Raw genomic sequence first — 17455 nt, 5'->3', positions numbered from 1 at the left:
GCTGCAGTCATGAATATCTTATAATATGATTTAAATCGCTAAAATAGACGATTGTCTTTAAATTGATAAACGATCTGTCATTATCAAAAAAGGTACAGATTTATATTTTACGGGTAATTGGTTATAGGTGTCAAATTTTTAAAGAGGTGAACATATAGCACATTGAATTGAATACGTAGCAGCGGTAGCCCAGCGGTAGTTGACTGAGACTTGCCATCTTTGGTAGTGGGTTCGATTCCCGTTATGCAGTCTTATATAATTCACAATTTGTGCATTAATTATAGCATTGCCTCTACGCAAACAAGTTTGTAGAGGATGGATGGCTGAAACGACGACGGCGATATACCACAGCATTAAAGCTAATACATCTATTTGCAATCACTTGTATCATTCTGTGATCACTCTGAAGTATGATATATTTCTATTTAAATGCGACAAGCCAATAACTTTTGGTTATACAAAGTCTGCAAGTACAGATTGTAAACAATAATTAGTTTTTAATAAGTGATAATCCGAATTTAGAAAAATGCGATTTTTGAAAGCTTTTACATTTATACTAAATCATCTTGTATATGTATGACTTTAAAAACGCTACATACAACTATCTAACGTTATTTCATTGAATTTTAAAGAAGAAAAGGATTTTATTCCGTAAAACAATTTAAAAATAATGAATGAAAGAATTAAACGTAATCACGTTTCATCCATGTCGCAGGATGCCCGTATGTAAGGCGGCGAGTTGCGCGCCGTAGCGTCAACTAATCTGAGGGCGGACGCGACCGACGCCAACAAATAACATCCGCACCTGAGCGCACGTAGATGTCGTAGTGAGCCACTTCCCGCACCACGTACGATGCTATCACATTTGAAATAACTTTAATATTTATATTATTATCAAACGAGACATTTAAGTGTCATCATACATCATCTTTATCTGTACATGGAAACGTATCCCATGATTTGACGTTTTTATGAATTTTGTGTATATTTTTAACTAACATTTTTGGTGATTATCTATAAATATCTCACAAGACGAATAAACGATCTTTTAAAGGTCATCGGTAAACGCTGGATGCAGGACACTTCAAATCGATGATATTAAAAGTGTATGAGGGAGGTTTATGTCCACTAGTGGACTTCTCATGGATGAAATTGTGAAGATGACGATGATGTAAAACTCTATAGTACTGTTACATTGCAGATTTGCGAATTTTTAAATATATTGTTATTTCTCCAGAAACTTAAGGCCTCAGCGGTAATGTATTCTGCCATGTTTATTCTAAATCAAATTTTCAAAAGCAATAAAAGAATGATATTTTTCACTAGTTATACGGTCTATATTTTGTTTAATAATAAAAATATATGGATATTTTTGTATACTAGTGAGATTTATGTAATTAGGAATCCTTAATGCGGACAGGTTTTTTCGACAGTTTTCAGACCTTTGCATTGTACAAATTATATAGTATTAAAGAAATATATAAACCTAATAGGAAAAAAAATATTAAAATCAATTTCTTTGAAATTTTATAGCTCTTTGCAAGAAACGCGAAATGATCGGTTCTGTAATATGCTCATATTTTATATATATTACTATACAAAGATAGTCATATCTCAAACTTGTCACCACGGAAAGTTGTCCGTGTGGTATTTTCGCATATACTTATGTAAGATACGTTAGAAAGGGCAGCTTTCTTTAAACGTGGCTAATAATTGAATTTACTGTATCAATATATTTAGAAAATATTTTAACGGTAGGAAATAGACTCCCCACTAATAATGTGTCAAATATTTACCTATACGAACAACGACAATCTCTCATGATTAACATAGTAGCAATTTCACTGACGCAAAATTCATAATTAACGACTTATGATGAGATAATTTATATTGAATCAATTAGCGAAGCATATCTAAAGTTATATTCATAACGCCCCTGTATGAGCTTCCATAATGAGAAGAATATAATCCGAGCTTAAAAACTTACTTCGTCCGGTTATAATAATATTTCATTTAATATCTTATCTTTATTTTATTTATTTCTTATTTCCGGAAAATTTACAGCTAGATTAATTAATAACAAGAGAACAAAAACATAAGAAGGCCATTTAAAAGTTATCGCAAATAAACAAATAATACATAGTTTTGCTGTTAGTACCATAAAGGTTCTGTTATGTAGAGGTACATAATATAAAGGTGTGTAGCCTTTTTTAAATTCCATCAATACACATAATTTAAATTTAAAGAAAATATTTAGTTTGTTTATGAATGATACCTAAGTTTCATCTCATAATTCTAAATTTACCGGCTGATATCTATTTTTAAGTGAAAAACCATAGCTTATGTAAGTAATATCTTAAATCCATGAACTCAAATTGGATAATCTGTAAATCAATTTAAAGGCTTCCAGTTACTAAAGGTATTTATTCAAGAAAGGTTATCGTTTTAGCAGTTGCAAAGAAATAAATCATATATGGTAGAAGCATGTTTAAAAAAGTTAAGCAGCTTATAGGGTTTGTACATCGGCATTGAGATAGATTTGGGCGGGACGATATTCTTCCAGCGATACGCGATGCTAAAAAGCGTTGAGGGAGTAGCATTGTGAGGGAGCGCGGCGCAAGCGCGAACCCACTCCGCGCTTCGCAACCGCTGCGGTCGCTCACGCCGACTTTAGCAACTGATTGCGATCGTGTTTACGATAACTTCGCTCGCGTCCGGTTTTACTGTCGAATTTTTTAACTTACTATGCGGATAGAGCGGGAGCTAAGGGGTAGAGGCCAGGGTAGTGCAGTGTTGAGCGATGATCCGTGAGCAGGGTGTTCGTGTGGCGCGATGAGCGCGCTCTGCACGCCCCGCGCGCGCGCTCACCAACTTTACGCGAAACTCATCGCGCGCGTAATGTTACCGCTCGTAATCACTTTGACGCAAGCACAGTAAGTTGAACCACAACCCACCTACATTTTAATTTTACAAAACTTACGTTAATCATTAAAATTTTATGTTAAAGTTTATAATACCATAATTTTTACATAAATGCCATTCGACTAAAATTTAAAAAGTCGTCTATACTTTAAGTTAAATGCTGTATTAAATACAATAAAGGTTTTATTACAAATTAATTTTGTTTATAAAAGTTATTACTTTTCAAAAAAGGTTTAAATCATGTTTAAAATATTTAAAAAAATACTTTCTAATTGTTTATCATCAATCTCTGTTGGCCATAATTGCACTATTACTAAAAATTATGTAAAATGTAATACCATAATTTTGTTTTGTTTTGTAATTTAAATTTTTATTGGTCTTAAATTTTCTGTCGCAAAATTAACACGCCTTGCAATTTAAAGTGAAGAGATGATAATATTTTTAATAACACATTAATGGTATGTACGAAATGTTATAACGAAAAGTTATAACTTTACAAAAATATTTCAAGTTAAAAGAGTACATATTTAATAAGGAAAAATACGTTCTAGCTGTATTTGCACATCATAACGAACATTCCGCCGGCCGACGGGTTGCATGCGAGATCGACCTTTCTGGCGTATAAACGTGTATAGTAAAATATTTTTTACCATTTCTTTTTAGTCCTTAGTCCCATTATTTAATATTTTAAATGAACTGTTTTAATAATTATATTAATACGATATTAAGTAAATTAAAAAAAAAAACGTTAAAAAACGTAATAAGCTAAAAAAATAAAAGTAATTTGATAAAACTTTTAAAAAAGCTTTTAGAATTAAAATGTAATATTAAATCTAAACCCCAAGGCGCTCCTTAATTAGTAAAATTTTACGTAAATAATATTTGGGTGATGATTATAAATAATAAGCTTGATGTAAAGATTATGTTCCTTTAGTTTAGAACCTCAAGTTGATATACTGCATGTTACGAATTTTTGTAATAAGTTGTGTAAATGTAAATCAACCGTATAATAATTGTCGATTTAGCTTATGAACATAAAATTTACTATGTATTGTAATTTATTTGATTCAAAAACTACTTAATTAGTAACTTTAAAAAGAAATATTAGTTCTTGTAATCAATGCAATAAAATATGTAAATATCAATGACCCGTATAATAATTACCGATTCAGCTTATGATGAAAAATTGGACTCTGTACATAACAGTAATTTCGTTTTTTTTTCTTTAAATAGTTTTTGTATCTGATAATTACAATGTAAAAGCGAGTCATTGGTCCGAAAGGAGTATCCGTAAGATGAAAGATCCTTACGACTACATATCAAGTTATAGAAAAGAGATAAAGAAATTCTGAAAAGTGAGTTTTATTGAAAATTATCAAAGTTTTGGTCTATGTTGAAAACTTACTAATTCGTGGTGAATTTTAATTTAAGATTTCAGATGGTTCTTTCACCAAATCTAAAGCTACTATAATACTACTAAGGTGATAAATTTGTGAAATAAATATCGTCCGTAGTCAAGCAAATAACGCAAGCTTTGATTTTTAATTTGCGAAGATTTTCTCTGCATCAGGCAATTTCAAATGTAAATAAACGACGTGTATGCGTTGTTAGTTCCTCAAAGTAATACCGATCATACTAAATTGATTTCTAATAATTCTGGTTAAAAAACAAGAACAAACAAATGTCCATTGTCATGCAAAAAAAAATTAGTTTATACATTGAAGCTCAATAATGCGTCGTCATCGTTTCAGCCCATACACGTTCACTGTAAGACGCATGCCCCAAAGATATCATTGATATCCCCAAAGATACCATAATCGCCACGCTTGGGAGGCGGGTTGGCGATCGCAGTGTGGTATGTGTATAGTAGGGGCATAGGACGCTGCTGTCCTTCCTCTACAAACTTGTTCGTGAGCAATGAAAATCCTGCATAATTATTGCCCAGTGTTAATAGTTATTATAAACTGTATCCTGGGGATTGTATCTCGCGTGTTACGATCGCAAGTTTCAGTCCTCTATCGCTAGGCTAAAACTGCTGAATAATGTTAATTATGTGTATTATTTTTTTATTGCAATAAGGATACGTTACTAAAATCCTTAACGTCAATTTTCAATCAATCTGTTTTTATTAAAGAGACATTGTCAATTGGTTGGAAATTGCCGAAACTAGGTAATCGTTTTAATTTAAGAATTTTATTTTTATTTTCGAGTAATTTGAGAGTACACAATTACTTCTAACCCGTATGAGTTATCTTAGTGCCTAAGCGTGCCAGACTACGAAAATATTTATTTATCTTTTTATATAAATACATACATATGAAAACAATCACTGTGTCCTTTGGTCACATCATAACTCATGTTATCGACTTGATGGACGACTTTGATGATTTCGTTCATCTTTTTGTAAAAATCTCATAATTATACATATTTCACTTTACTGTACTCTTTACTAAAGCACGCATTATTTGTAATTTTTGTAATTTTATTAAATATAAAAACGTTGACAAATAGCTTTCACTAATTGCATTTATGATGGAAGACCTCGTCAGTAAACGCAAATTCGAACTTGTAATGTCTATTGAAATATCATCTTATAAATTCCTTATGTGAATGAACTCGGTAATAGAAACACAACACAAAATAATCATAATGACATGGAAATAAATAGAGTATCATTTTTCACTACCCTCACTCCATTTATTTATCCAGTAAAGAGTAAAAGAAAATTTAATTTTAGGTGTTGTAGTTGTAATTGAAGAGATGTTTATATGTATGTGTGTTATGTCGTTGCTTTCTTTAATTAAATGTGTAGTACGCTGTTGGCCCGGTGGCCCTTACAGTTCGACGGGAGAGTCTCGCGAGCAGAAAGCCCGCGGGTGAGAAGGCCGTTGGTTAAAAAGAGTGTGAGGTTCTAATTTTAATAAATAACGGAGTTGAAACGAAACTTTTGTATCATATTGTGATGAAGGATTTAATTTTAAAATGGTCCCAGCTATTAAAGATTTTTTAAACTATATCCTCTATTATAATAGTACATGTCTTTACTTAGTCTAATCATAAACTTTGTAAGAAAAAAAAATATTTTTTTTAATTGATATTTATACATCTTTAAGTATGAATACTGTATATTCATTATGCGTCAAATACGTATAGGTAATTATATGTATATATTATCTATAATTACATTATATATATATATATATATATATATATACATATAGTTGGCCGCCCACAACAAACTTGGCGGCGGATGATCATTGCAGAAGTAAAGGCAGTTGGAATGACGTAGAGCGAAGTAAAGCGCGAGGCTCAGGACTGCTCGGGATGGCGACGTACTGTGGACGCCTTCTGCCCCATCTTGGGGACATAAGAATACATGATGAAACCTATTAATATAATGTTTTATGTTAGATTGGAGCGAGCGGTAGCGGTGGACCGGTTAGAAAACGTCACACATACCGTGTCCCGGATACTGGACGGCTACGACATACGCCTTCGCCCCAACTTTGGCGGTAAGACTATGTACCATTTTTTATTCAATGACGTTTATATAAAAATTATATTATTATCTTAATAATGTACATTATCATATTAATTATTAATATTATTATACAGAAAGCATAGTTCACCAGAAATACGATGATCGAATGCGAACTAGGTTAGTTAATTTTTCGGTCACAATTTATGAAGTCTGCTCCAACGAGTATCCATTGAATTCCTGATACAAATATTTATTTTGTTTAAATTATAACAGATCGGAGAAAACGTGTTTTCCTATTTTTTCCATAATCTTGCAATAATATCTCTTTGGTTGTAAAATTTGTATCTGGCTGGTTTAAAAAAAAAGAGTAACATTTAGCAAGAGAAATTAGTTTGTGAAGAGTTGTTAAGATTTATTTTTCCTTTGTTTCTTTCTGCCAAAATAAGCGAATCTAATAAAGAAATTCGGAAAATTCTATAATTTTGCTTCTAATAACAGAAAATAATACAACATAAAAAGGAACATTTCCGTTTTTAATGCAGTCCGAATGCCACAAGTTCGTTTAATCGTTTTCAATTCTAGAATTTTATTGTCAAAATTGTACCTGTAAAAAAGCTCGACGTTTGGGTTCCACACAAGTTCCACAATCCAAATCCTTGTATTCATTTATGATTATTTATCGAAACTTACCGTTTTTGAAAAAAAGTGGTAAAAAGATGATAATCGCAGATCGGTCAGAATTCACTGATGAAGATAAAGCTGGAAGAACGTATATGTTTGCTTAGTTGTTTTTAATGCTGTAGGAGATCCGTTGTACGTTGGGATGGACCTAACAATTGCCAGTTTCGACGCCATTTCGGAAGTTAACATGGTAAGTTTTTTCTTATAAATTTATTTAACACATTACATAAATACAGCCAAAAAATTGGTTTGAACAGTTTTGAAGATAACCAGTTTTTTAAATTATAAAGAGTTCTTCTTCCAGAAGGCACCATGGAAGTTGAATATCATAAATGAATGCAGTTCTTTTCAGAGACAATGTGCTTTTATTTCCTTTTTTTCAACTTGGATTTTACACTGCTTTATTGCAAAAGATGGTTGTAATATACTAATGTAAATACCTATTTTTTATTGTACTCAAGATCTCCATTTTTTTTAATGACACCGCAACAAAATTTTTGACACACTATCCGTAAATGATATTTACAATATCCTTTTCTACGTACATATTTCAAAAGATTTTCAGAAGTTTGTTCAATTTAAGTGAATGTCCATTATGACCATGCAGAATTGCTGAAAATTTATACCTGTGTGGTATTAAAATAGACAGTAGATGTGTATAAGTTTTTAAGGGGTGAACGTATAACCCATTTGTCATCAAAAAACTTTAAAGCTTTTAATAAACCCACTTTTAATCAACCTGTACAATGTAATCACTTTGAAACTCTTGGAATGTGACATGTAAATAGCTTCTGGCGGCACAAAGTCTGCAGGGATAGATTAACTTACAGTTAAAGATAATAACTTTTAGTAATCCGACTTTTTGGAAAACGCTTTTGCTTATTATATAAATGTTGCGTTATTTATTGGATAGAATAAATTCAATAAATAATAGACAAGAAATGAGCTAGACATTGACCTATTTAAAACTTTTACACCTACAACCAATCAATCAACTTTTTAAGTACTAAAATTATATAAAGCATAAAAACATTTATTTTTAAATAAAATTGTTATTATCTATTCTAGTACAGTCCTAGTACAAATATAATATGAGTAAGTATTTAATTCAACAGGGAGGGAGGGATACGTGAGATTTGCGAAGGCGCACGGTATTAAAGTTGTACCAGGAAAGCATAAGCTAACCTAAATTGCTTCGGAATTAGAAAGCATTTATTTACTAAGTCAGATATTGCGATACCGGCGTCGATATCAAAACTATCCCTAGCCAAGTATAAACAGAGCCTCATGTTGAATTTTAATTAACCGCTTTAAACGATTTACTTATTATTTTTACCTATGTGAATCAGATAGAAGTAGAGAGAAACCATTTTTTTCTGTATTTAATATTTTTACTTTATGATGACATATTCATCATCAGCCATAGCACGATCACTGCTGGATATAGGTCTCTCGTATAGGTTACCAATAGGATCAGTTGGAAGCGGCCTGCATTCACCGTCTTCCAACGATTTTAACAATGTCTACTTTGAGCTTTCATTCAACATTCAACGTTGCGCTTGTCGGTTTTTGAACCCCAACCAATGAATCCCAACAAGATGTTAACATACTGAAATTATTTGAAAAATAAATTGATAGTCGTTCTGCGTTGATAAATTTATTTGTGTTTTGTAGACAAATTGAAAACATAAGAAGATGAAGGTTAAACAAAAGAGCATAACTTCATATGCCATTCTACATAACAGCGGCGGCGTTTCATTGACAATCTCCACTCGACAACATTACAGAAAATTCCTTTGAGGTCGTTAAAGAGCGTGTTAAAAATTCCACATTTTCAAGCTGAACGCCGTAATTCATTATGCTTTTAATAGCTTAAAAAAGAGAGCAAGGCCGGCCACTTGACACGGATGCGGCGCCGGTGATCGCGCTGCGTCAGCCAATCGAAGGCCTTTACTTTGACATCACTCGACGATGGCCTGCGAAGAGGTCGACATCCACTTGCTGCCTTGTCTACGTAACTTATTTTATTCGATATCCAGTGCCACTTCGGCTTGCTCATTCTCTGGGCCGTTTCGGCAACCGAAACTATGGACTTCTATGTGACACTTTTATTTAATAAATATTAAGTAACAATAATGCTTCTTGTACTATGTACAACAATTTATGTAGTGTAAGGAGTAGGATTATGTTTACAGATAGTACCATGCAGTGATTGTTGAGAGATGATAATAATTATGACATGTCAGTTTAAAGTCGATTTACATTTATCAGTGAACAAATAATGAACAAAGTAATTACTTTATTTAAACACATACATATTTAAACTATGTATTTTGGTGAAATATGTGTTTTTTCAGGTACTTTTCAATATTTGTGTGAAGGAATTAATAGCAATGATTTCATTACAGGATTACACAATTACTCTATATTTGAACCAGTATTGGAAGGATGAAAGGCTAGCCTTCGGTCTTTCGGAAGACATGCTTACCCTGTCCGGTGACTTTGCTGATAAGATTTGGGTGCCAGACACTTTCTTTGCTAATGACAAAAATAGGTAATTGCGAGATATTTACACAATACTTCAAGAGAAGTTTAATTTATGTATTAATTAGATATGTTTTATTCCTGTTATATTAAATATACAGTTGGTAGTTGGTCAGTAAACGATTTACTATTACCAGACTATACTTTTAATGACTGCAGGACTTAGATTACCTCCTTTATAGATTTTCGATAAAATCGTTTAAAAGCTGTTTATAACAATAACTATTAGTATTAAAAATAAAGTTATAAGAATTTTTTTAAAAAACGTATAAATTTAAAATATATATTACTTGAATTATGACGACACATTAACTATATCTAGTTATTATTGTCAGTAAACATTTGCAAATAGCATATTTTATATTTATTTTTATCATAATGACCATTTCAGTCGTAGAACGTCCATTGTTACATAACCTAATTACACTAGAGTTAATAAAATCGGTTTAGTGTATATTCACCCTTATTTTCAGTTTCTTGCACGACGTCACGGAGCGCAACAAGTTGGTGCGGTTGGGAGGCGAGGGCAGCATCACGTACGGGATGCGGTTCACTGCCACCCTCGCTTGCATGATGGACTTGCACTACTACCCGCTCGACAGCCAGAACTGCACCGTCGAGATTGAAAGCTGTGTGACTCCATACACTTGTCGTACATTTTCATACATAAACCGTCTAATCATACATCATCTTGGCTGTCAAAGTGTTACTTTAATAATATAATGAAATTAATTATATACAATACATCTAATTACGTCACTTTGTATGTTATTGTAAATAAAATTCAAAACAATAATACAATATTGTATTAGGAGGACCGGAAAGTGATGTCGTTTCTGTCGGCATTTTTTACAAATAATGCGATTGATTTTTACCGCTCCGGCATTGTAAATTTGTATACTAGATGGCAAAAGGTTGTTGATAACCAAGGTATTGTTGATTAGAAATAAAAACTTGTTAAAAATGTAGCCGTGTGAATTTATAACATGTCGTTGTGACTTAAGAAAGCGACATTACTTTTCGGTCCTCTTAATAATTTTGTATTGTAAGGTATTTTTGAATAATATTCTAGTTTCTACAAAAAGTAATATTGTTTATTTTATCATAATTTTATGTTTGAGCTAATAATATCATGGTTCAAGTCAACCTACCGTCTTAAGTGCTAACGAAATAATTATCGTACAGATGGATATACTGTGTCCGACGTGGTTATGTATTGGAAGGAAACCCCGGTGAGAGGTGTCGAAGACGCCGAGTTACCACAATTCACTGTGCTCGGATATGAAACCAATGACAGAAAGGTAAGTGACTTCATGAAAAGAAGTTCAAGTAATTTTAAATCTAATATATAAAATTCTCGTGTCGCGGTGTGCGTGATTGAACTCCTCCGAAACGGCTCGACCGATTTTCGAGAATCTAAGCGTGCATATCGGCCAGGGTGGAGAATCGGACAACATTTAATTTTCATCCCCCTTAATGTCCACTCCTAATTTTTTTAAATTTTTAACACATAATTTTTTGTTTTGATTTTTTTATGATACAGCATTCAAAAAAACATACAACCCTGAGTTTTCACCCCTCTACTATCAACCCTTATTTTTTATTTGTGATAAAAAACTTTAATTTTTTTTGCAAGAATTTTGTTTTTATTTCTTCATGACTTAGAATATTATGAATATATCCCCGCACACTTATAGTTTTTTTTATTGAACTAAAAAAAATGTTTCCTAGAAATGACATACGGGGCAAAACATCGCTTGCGGGATCAGCTAGTTTTTATATAAGAATATAAATTAAGTTACAAGATATTTTAAATCTTCGGTTTGTTTTTTCGTTTAATTTCTTCGGGTCTTGAATTAAAGAATTCCCTATTGGAAGGTGTACATTCGCCTCAGAATTAATATGCATTATATTGAGTATGTAGTTGCAGTATCTCTGTTTAAACAAAAGTAAAGATTATAAGTAAATAATTTGTAGTAACGTTTCATTATTATAATAAAGATATATTTGGGGGAGACCTACGAAAATGGTCTGAAATGGGTGTCTTTTAGTTGGAGTTGTTTCGCAATTTTTTAGCAGCGAGAACACAGTGTATGGGTATTAAACCAAAATGTAGATCCTTCAGTGTAAGACTGAAAATAGTGGAAGGATTATTATTATAAATATAGTTATCAGCCTAAAAGATGTCAGCACAATTTATTTTTTCTATTGGAACGCAATACATCAATAACTTTTGGCAGTACAAAGTCGGTCGGGACAGCTAGAACATAAACGAAAAATAAATAAAAAGTAAAATATTTAGTTTTACAAAAACTAAAAATATTATGTAAAAGTACGCACCTGAGCTCATATTACTAATTTGCAAATTATCGCTTTCGAAACATAAAGATCTATTTCTGAAACGAGATGCCAGACAAATTCCATACATAATGTTGTTTAGTGTTTAGACACAGATATCCATTAACTTTCAAATTCCAGGAAAAGTTAGCGACGGGCGTGTACCAACGCTTATCACTAAGTTTCAAGTTACGGAGGAACATCGGCTACTTCGTGTTCCAAACTTACTTACCTAGTATATTAATAGTGATGTTGTCGTGGGTGTCCTTTTGGATTAACCACGAAGCCACGTCGGCGAGAGTGGCGCTAGGTGAGCATAACATATATGTATAAAATATGAAATGCAGAATAAACTATTTTACGCTTTTACTAAAGAATCCCAGATATTTTTTAGAGAGCTCCACCGGCTTTATTTAAAAAAAAAACAAAAAGATTTAAATGCCAAGGTTTTCTAGACTGTAAATGACTTCATACACGATAACGCGCTTTAAGATTGATGTGTTCGTTTTCAGACTAGATATTTCTATGTTAATAAAATATGTAATTTTATATTCTCTTAAATATATAGCCCCTATAAATTTTGTGGCCCATTCTTCTCGGGTCTAGAACATTTATCACCAGATCTGGTGATAGATATATCTTGACGTCAATAAGTATATTTTATTTATATATATATATATATATATATATATATATATATATATATGTATATATATATGTGTGTGTGTGTACCTTTTGAAGCGAAACATACAAAACTAAACAACTTTGATATCATTATTATTTCCGCTGTAAGACGTCTATACCTGGACATAGATCACTTCCATAAATTTCCTATAGAACCTCTCTCTCGACGACATTATCAAAGACGTTAGTTAACCTTGTGAGTGGACGTCTTACCGTGCGCTTGCCGATCTGTGGTCTCCACTTCAGAACCTTAAGGCTCCAGCGGCCATTAGTTTTGCGCGCTATGTGGCAGATTCATATAAGTAATTGGAATTCTATATTTTGATTCATTGCAGGAATAACAACTGTATTAACAATGACTACGATAAGTACTGGAGTGCGAAGTAGTTTGCCGCGCATCTCTTATGTGAAGGCTATCGATATTTATCTAGTGATGTGTTTCGTGTTTGTATTCGCCGCACTACTCGAGTACGCGGCGGTAAACTACACGTATTGGGGAGCTCGGGCACGGAAAAGGGCTAAATTAAAGAACCGTGACCAAATGTCTACCAGCACAAGCATGGAGAAAGATATAAAATGTTCAACAGGTAAGCTTTATTTATCTCCTTATAAAATTAGTGTACACTTGATATTCAATTCCAAAACCTCTTCATACATTTACTTGGTTAGATATACGTACTCTAAATAACTTCAATAACTAAGTTCCGACTGAAAGAAAAAATAGTTATAAAAGTTTATTTATTGTTTTACAAGTTTTTTTACACACCGCTCTTCTATAAGTACACATTACTTTTTAGATTCTATATAAAAAAATATTAACTCTTAAATTTTACACTGTAATTATGTTGTTTCATTTACGAGTAGTGCGTGCATAGTGTATGCATAGACAATTTCTCTTGACTATGTAAGTATATGCTTTAAATAAACAAAAATGCGTTGTTCTGGAGACAGATTTTTTAAAACTTTTAACACGGTTGGTCGGTAATAATAATCATCAATGTTTTACGCCATTAACACACCTGAAAACAGAGAAACGACATTTAAAGTTTTTATTCCTTTTAAAAATTTATTCTGAAACATTTTAAATGATTACTTTAACATCTCAAATACTTGATCAAATGCTTTCCCGACTGGCGACCGCAATGGTCGCCGTCATAACACCACTATTAACAGCGCTATCTATGAAGTGTCAAGGTTAAACAGCCACTGCTATACCGAAATTAAATAAGCGCTGCACAATACAATTAGAATTATTAAAGACTAGTTTCTTTCTTGTTGTAATATATTATACGAATTCCCTCACATGTTCGTGTCATAAAAATGTCACTAATCATTGCAATATTTCTTCTGTCTTCTCATAGGTGAGTGAAATTATTCGATACACTCTGTAAATATATAAGCTTATAACAACTTTAAAATAAGGATCGTTTGGAAAAATTACGTCATTTTCAAATCTAAACGACTACGGCTATATATATCTATTCACCTTAAACTATATGTCAAGTAGTGATGAGAAGTAATTCCCATCAAAAGTATCTGTACCTACAGCCCGCACGTTGAAAATGCCTACTACCTAACTGCGTCATATTTATCCTAAATACTGCAATTAGCATTATACAATCGTAACTATTTTCATGTGTTGTATCAAACTAATAAAGAATACAAAGGGAAAAGAAAAAAAATAGAATGTCAAGTCACAGTAAACTTCGAACGAACAGACTTAATATGAATTAAAGGACGTAGTTTAGCTGGTAGATAACGACGATTTACACTACGATTTTTTTTTTGAAAATGCGTTAGTCACACATTTGTAATTCGTCATAATACATAAAAGAGATGGGTCGTATTTTGATCCTGTAATTTCACTAAGTATTTTCCATTAAACTGAAACTCTATTTAGATATAATAGATGGCAGTAGTGGAAGATGCCGTTAAATGACGCTTTGATTCTACTTAGACGTAATTTTATAAAATTTAAAGTTCTTAAACCAAAACTTCAAAGTTCCTTTTTTTGGCAAGGTAGCGTTTACATTAATATCACGACACCATTTCGCGTAACAAATAAAACACAACTTATTTTAAAATCATTCAATTTCGCGTGCTGAATGTGTTGTGTTTCTACTTTTTCAGGTTCTCACAGCAATGAGGAAATTATAGCGCTCCGGGAGTGTTCCAATACAGGGCGCGTATCTCCGCTACTGGGGTTGCGGACTAGGCCTCTGCCTCCCGTGGCAGGAGCTCCGCCTTCGCTGCGCCTTCAGCGAGAACACACGCACCTGCGCTACCGAACGAGACCGCACTCCAGGAATTCTAGGAGTTAGTTGTCATGTTATATGCATGATACTTTATTTACTATGTATATGTAAATGTATATATATACTATGTATATGTAAATGTAACTACATTTACATATATACATACATTACATACATGTTACATTTATTGTTTATTTAATCACATTATAATCGCATCTCAAACAAATCAAATAGATTGCGTTTTATTTAGGATATAAATTTAAAAAAAAAATTATTATTTGTAATTTATTTTTTGCTAATTGCATTAAATTTCTTCTATAAAAAATAAATTGATTAAAATAATAGACAGTATAGTCAGTTTACAAAATATTATTAAAAACTACTTTTATTATGTTGTAAAACTATTCTTCGTTCACCTGACATTAATTTTCTGTGAGTGTCTTTTTTGATAATCATTACGAGATAAAAATAGTAATATTGTTATTGCCAATACGTCTTTTAGACCGGTCTTGTTGGTATTTGCAAGAATTTTGAAACATGTGGTACTGATAGAATTTATTGTTACTTGAAAAACAAAAATAATTGGACCATATACAACAAGTTGAACATTTACCACGATCTATTCAAAGAAATAAATTGATAACTGATTTGCATGTGGTGGTGAAAAACTTTATTTATTTTTCGGAACGAGAGGTGTAAACATCAAAATCCTTCCAAAGTCTGCCGCTGTATTTATTTTGTATCTTATTTTGGAACAGGCTTCCAAAGCAGTATTAGTAGAATTATTTAACATCTGGTTAGGTATGGAGAGGAGTGTTGTCGGTAAAGGCGAATTCCAATATATTGCAACGAGGCTTCCTACAATCCTGTGTCTTCAGTCCTGAGCAGCGTATCCTGCCCCCTACAACGCGATTGAACTGTCACTTTCATGGCAAATTTATGAAATGCTGTTACGTCTCCCTCTAAACAAAGCATAAACAGTAAACCAGTTTTTATAGTAGTTTTCTTCTTCTAGGCTGATAGATATATTGACGTGTATATTGTTTTTTCAGATGGTTCAAGCGGTAAACCAAAGGTGATTCACGCTCTCCGCCGTGGCGCCACTGTCATCAAAGCTTCGATGCCGAAGATTCGAGACGTTAATGTAATAGATACATATTCTAGAGTCGTTTTTCCTATTTGCTTCCTTATATTTAACACTGTGTATTGGGTATTTTACATATTCGATTAACAAAAATTACACATCTTCCTATACTTATTTAAGTAGATTAAGTGCTATTTTTAATTGAAATGGAATGGTCCTTTCGCATATATACGGCGTTATTTACTGTCAATTTTAGTTTGTTGATGATGTAACATGTGTACTTTATAAATAAATGCAAAACACTTAGATTTACTTTTTTAATTTCCTGCAATGAAAAATATACATACTAGAAAAAACTTAACCAATAAAATTATTTTTGATTATAAGCAATTTCAATTGATTCTATAGGGAAGCTGTCTAGTACTGGATGTCCTCTACTGCTGAAATGGTGACAATGATAAAAACTATCATTTGTATCCATGACACATTGTTGACTAAATATAAATAAAAATATATATATCATCAAAGTAGGTGTAGGAAAGAAGTTTTTGACTCTTAAAGTTGTGTCGTTGAATACGCCAATTTGAGTAAAAATTGTGCATAATATACATATTTCATATTGTATATAAAAAATTGTAATTAATATGTCTTTGTGCTTTCAATGTATTATTTATTCGTATGAAATAGCGCTTTATTCGTTCGGGCTAATTAGCGTTATAGCGATAATTGTTACTATTAGAGTAATATTTATAAGTGCCAAAACATATTACTTTACCTAATATAAATTAAAATATTTAGATATTATAAGGATACTCATTATAATTAGATAATAACATTACGCCAATATGTTACACTAAAACTGCCAATTTATTAAAATGCCACATTGTTGTTAAATGCTTAAGGTCCACTATTTGCAATTTACGATTAATTTATGGATTAAACGTTATCTTAATAAATATGCTTAATTTTAAAACTTATTGTAGTTAAATTACTTGGCTACTTCCTACATTTTTTATGTTAAGGACTGTAGTTTTATCGGAGAATTGTCAGATAAACGATATCGAAGAGAAAAAAATAACTTACATTATCACGTAGTAAATAATAATCGATTTGTAATATAACAGGTATTGATTCACTGTAAATATAAACGTGGCCAATATAGCAGCCAAAACTAGAATATGCCAAAGTTTAAGTTAAAGCTATAAAAATAAATTTGAAAACTTCATTTGACTTTTATTAATAACCGACCACGACGCGTATGTACATAAATTATAAAACATTACCTACTGCGGTGTTATGTACACCAGGTGGAAAAAGACCAGGTCCTATTAAAACTCTTTAAAGGATGCCTATGCCCAGTTGTGTATGTCCTACGGATAGCATAATGTTGATGATTATCCTTAAAAATAACCAACATAGCCAGACTAATTGGTAAGATGTAGAGTCAGTGCGACATAGCGTACAAAA

The 17455-nt window shown here is 32.1% G+C and overlaps 1 protein-coding gene across 1 annotated transcript; it reads left to right on the top strand.

The window, feature by feature from the left end:
* Window positions 1–2832: 2832 nt before the first annotated feature.
* Lcch3 (Ligand-gated chloride channel homolog 3) lies at window positions 2833–16135 on the top strand. The gene is made up of 10 exons (XM_068771768.1): window positions 2833–2933; window positions 6334–6434; window positions 7207–7274; window positions 9493–9638; window positions 10102–10259; window positions 10814–10929; window positions 12107–12275; window positions 12985–13236; window positions 14780–14965; window positions 15957–16135. The coding sequence occupies exons 1-10, from the start codon at window positions 2833–2835 to the stop codon at window positions 16133–16135; spliced, it is 1476 nt and encodes a 491-aa protein (XP_068627869.1).
* The last annotated feature ends 1320 nt before the right edge of the window (window positions 16136–17455 follow it).

The sequence above is a fragment of the Battus philenor genome, unplaced genomic scaffold, assembly GCF_028537555.1.
Source record: "Battus philenor isolate CCGP_79_NKW_IND1 unplaced genomic scaffold, ilBatPhil1.0.hap1 SCAF_4, whole genome shotgun sequence".
NCBI lineage: Eukaryota > Metazoa > Arthropoda > Insecta > Lepidoptera > Papilionidae > Battus > Battus philenor.
The sequence above is the reverse complement of the archived record's forward strand: the minus strand, read 5'-3'. Positions and strand labels throughout refer to the sequence as shown.

Coding starts and splice junctions, on each gene's coding strand:
- Lcch3 (XM_068771768.1), top strand. CDS start 2,833: ATGAGCGCGCTCTGCACGCCCCGCGCGCGCGCTCACCAACTTTACGCG. Junction 9,639..10,101: donor TTTGCTAATGACAAAAATAG/GTAATTGCGAGA, acceptor CCTTATTTTCAG/TTTCTTGCACGACGTCACGG. Junction 10,260..10,813: donor CACCGTCGAGATTGAAAGCT/GTGTGACTCCAT, acceptor ATTATCGTACAG/ATGGATATACTGTGTCCGAC.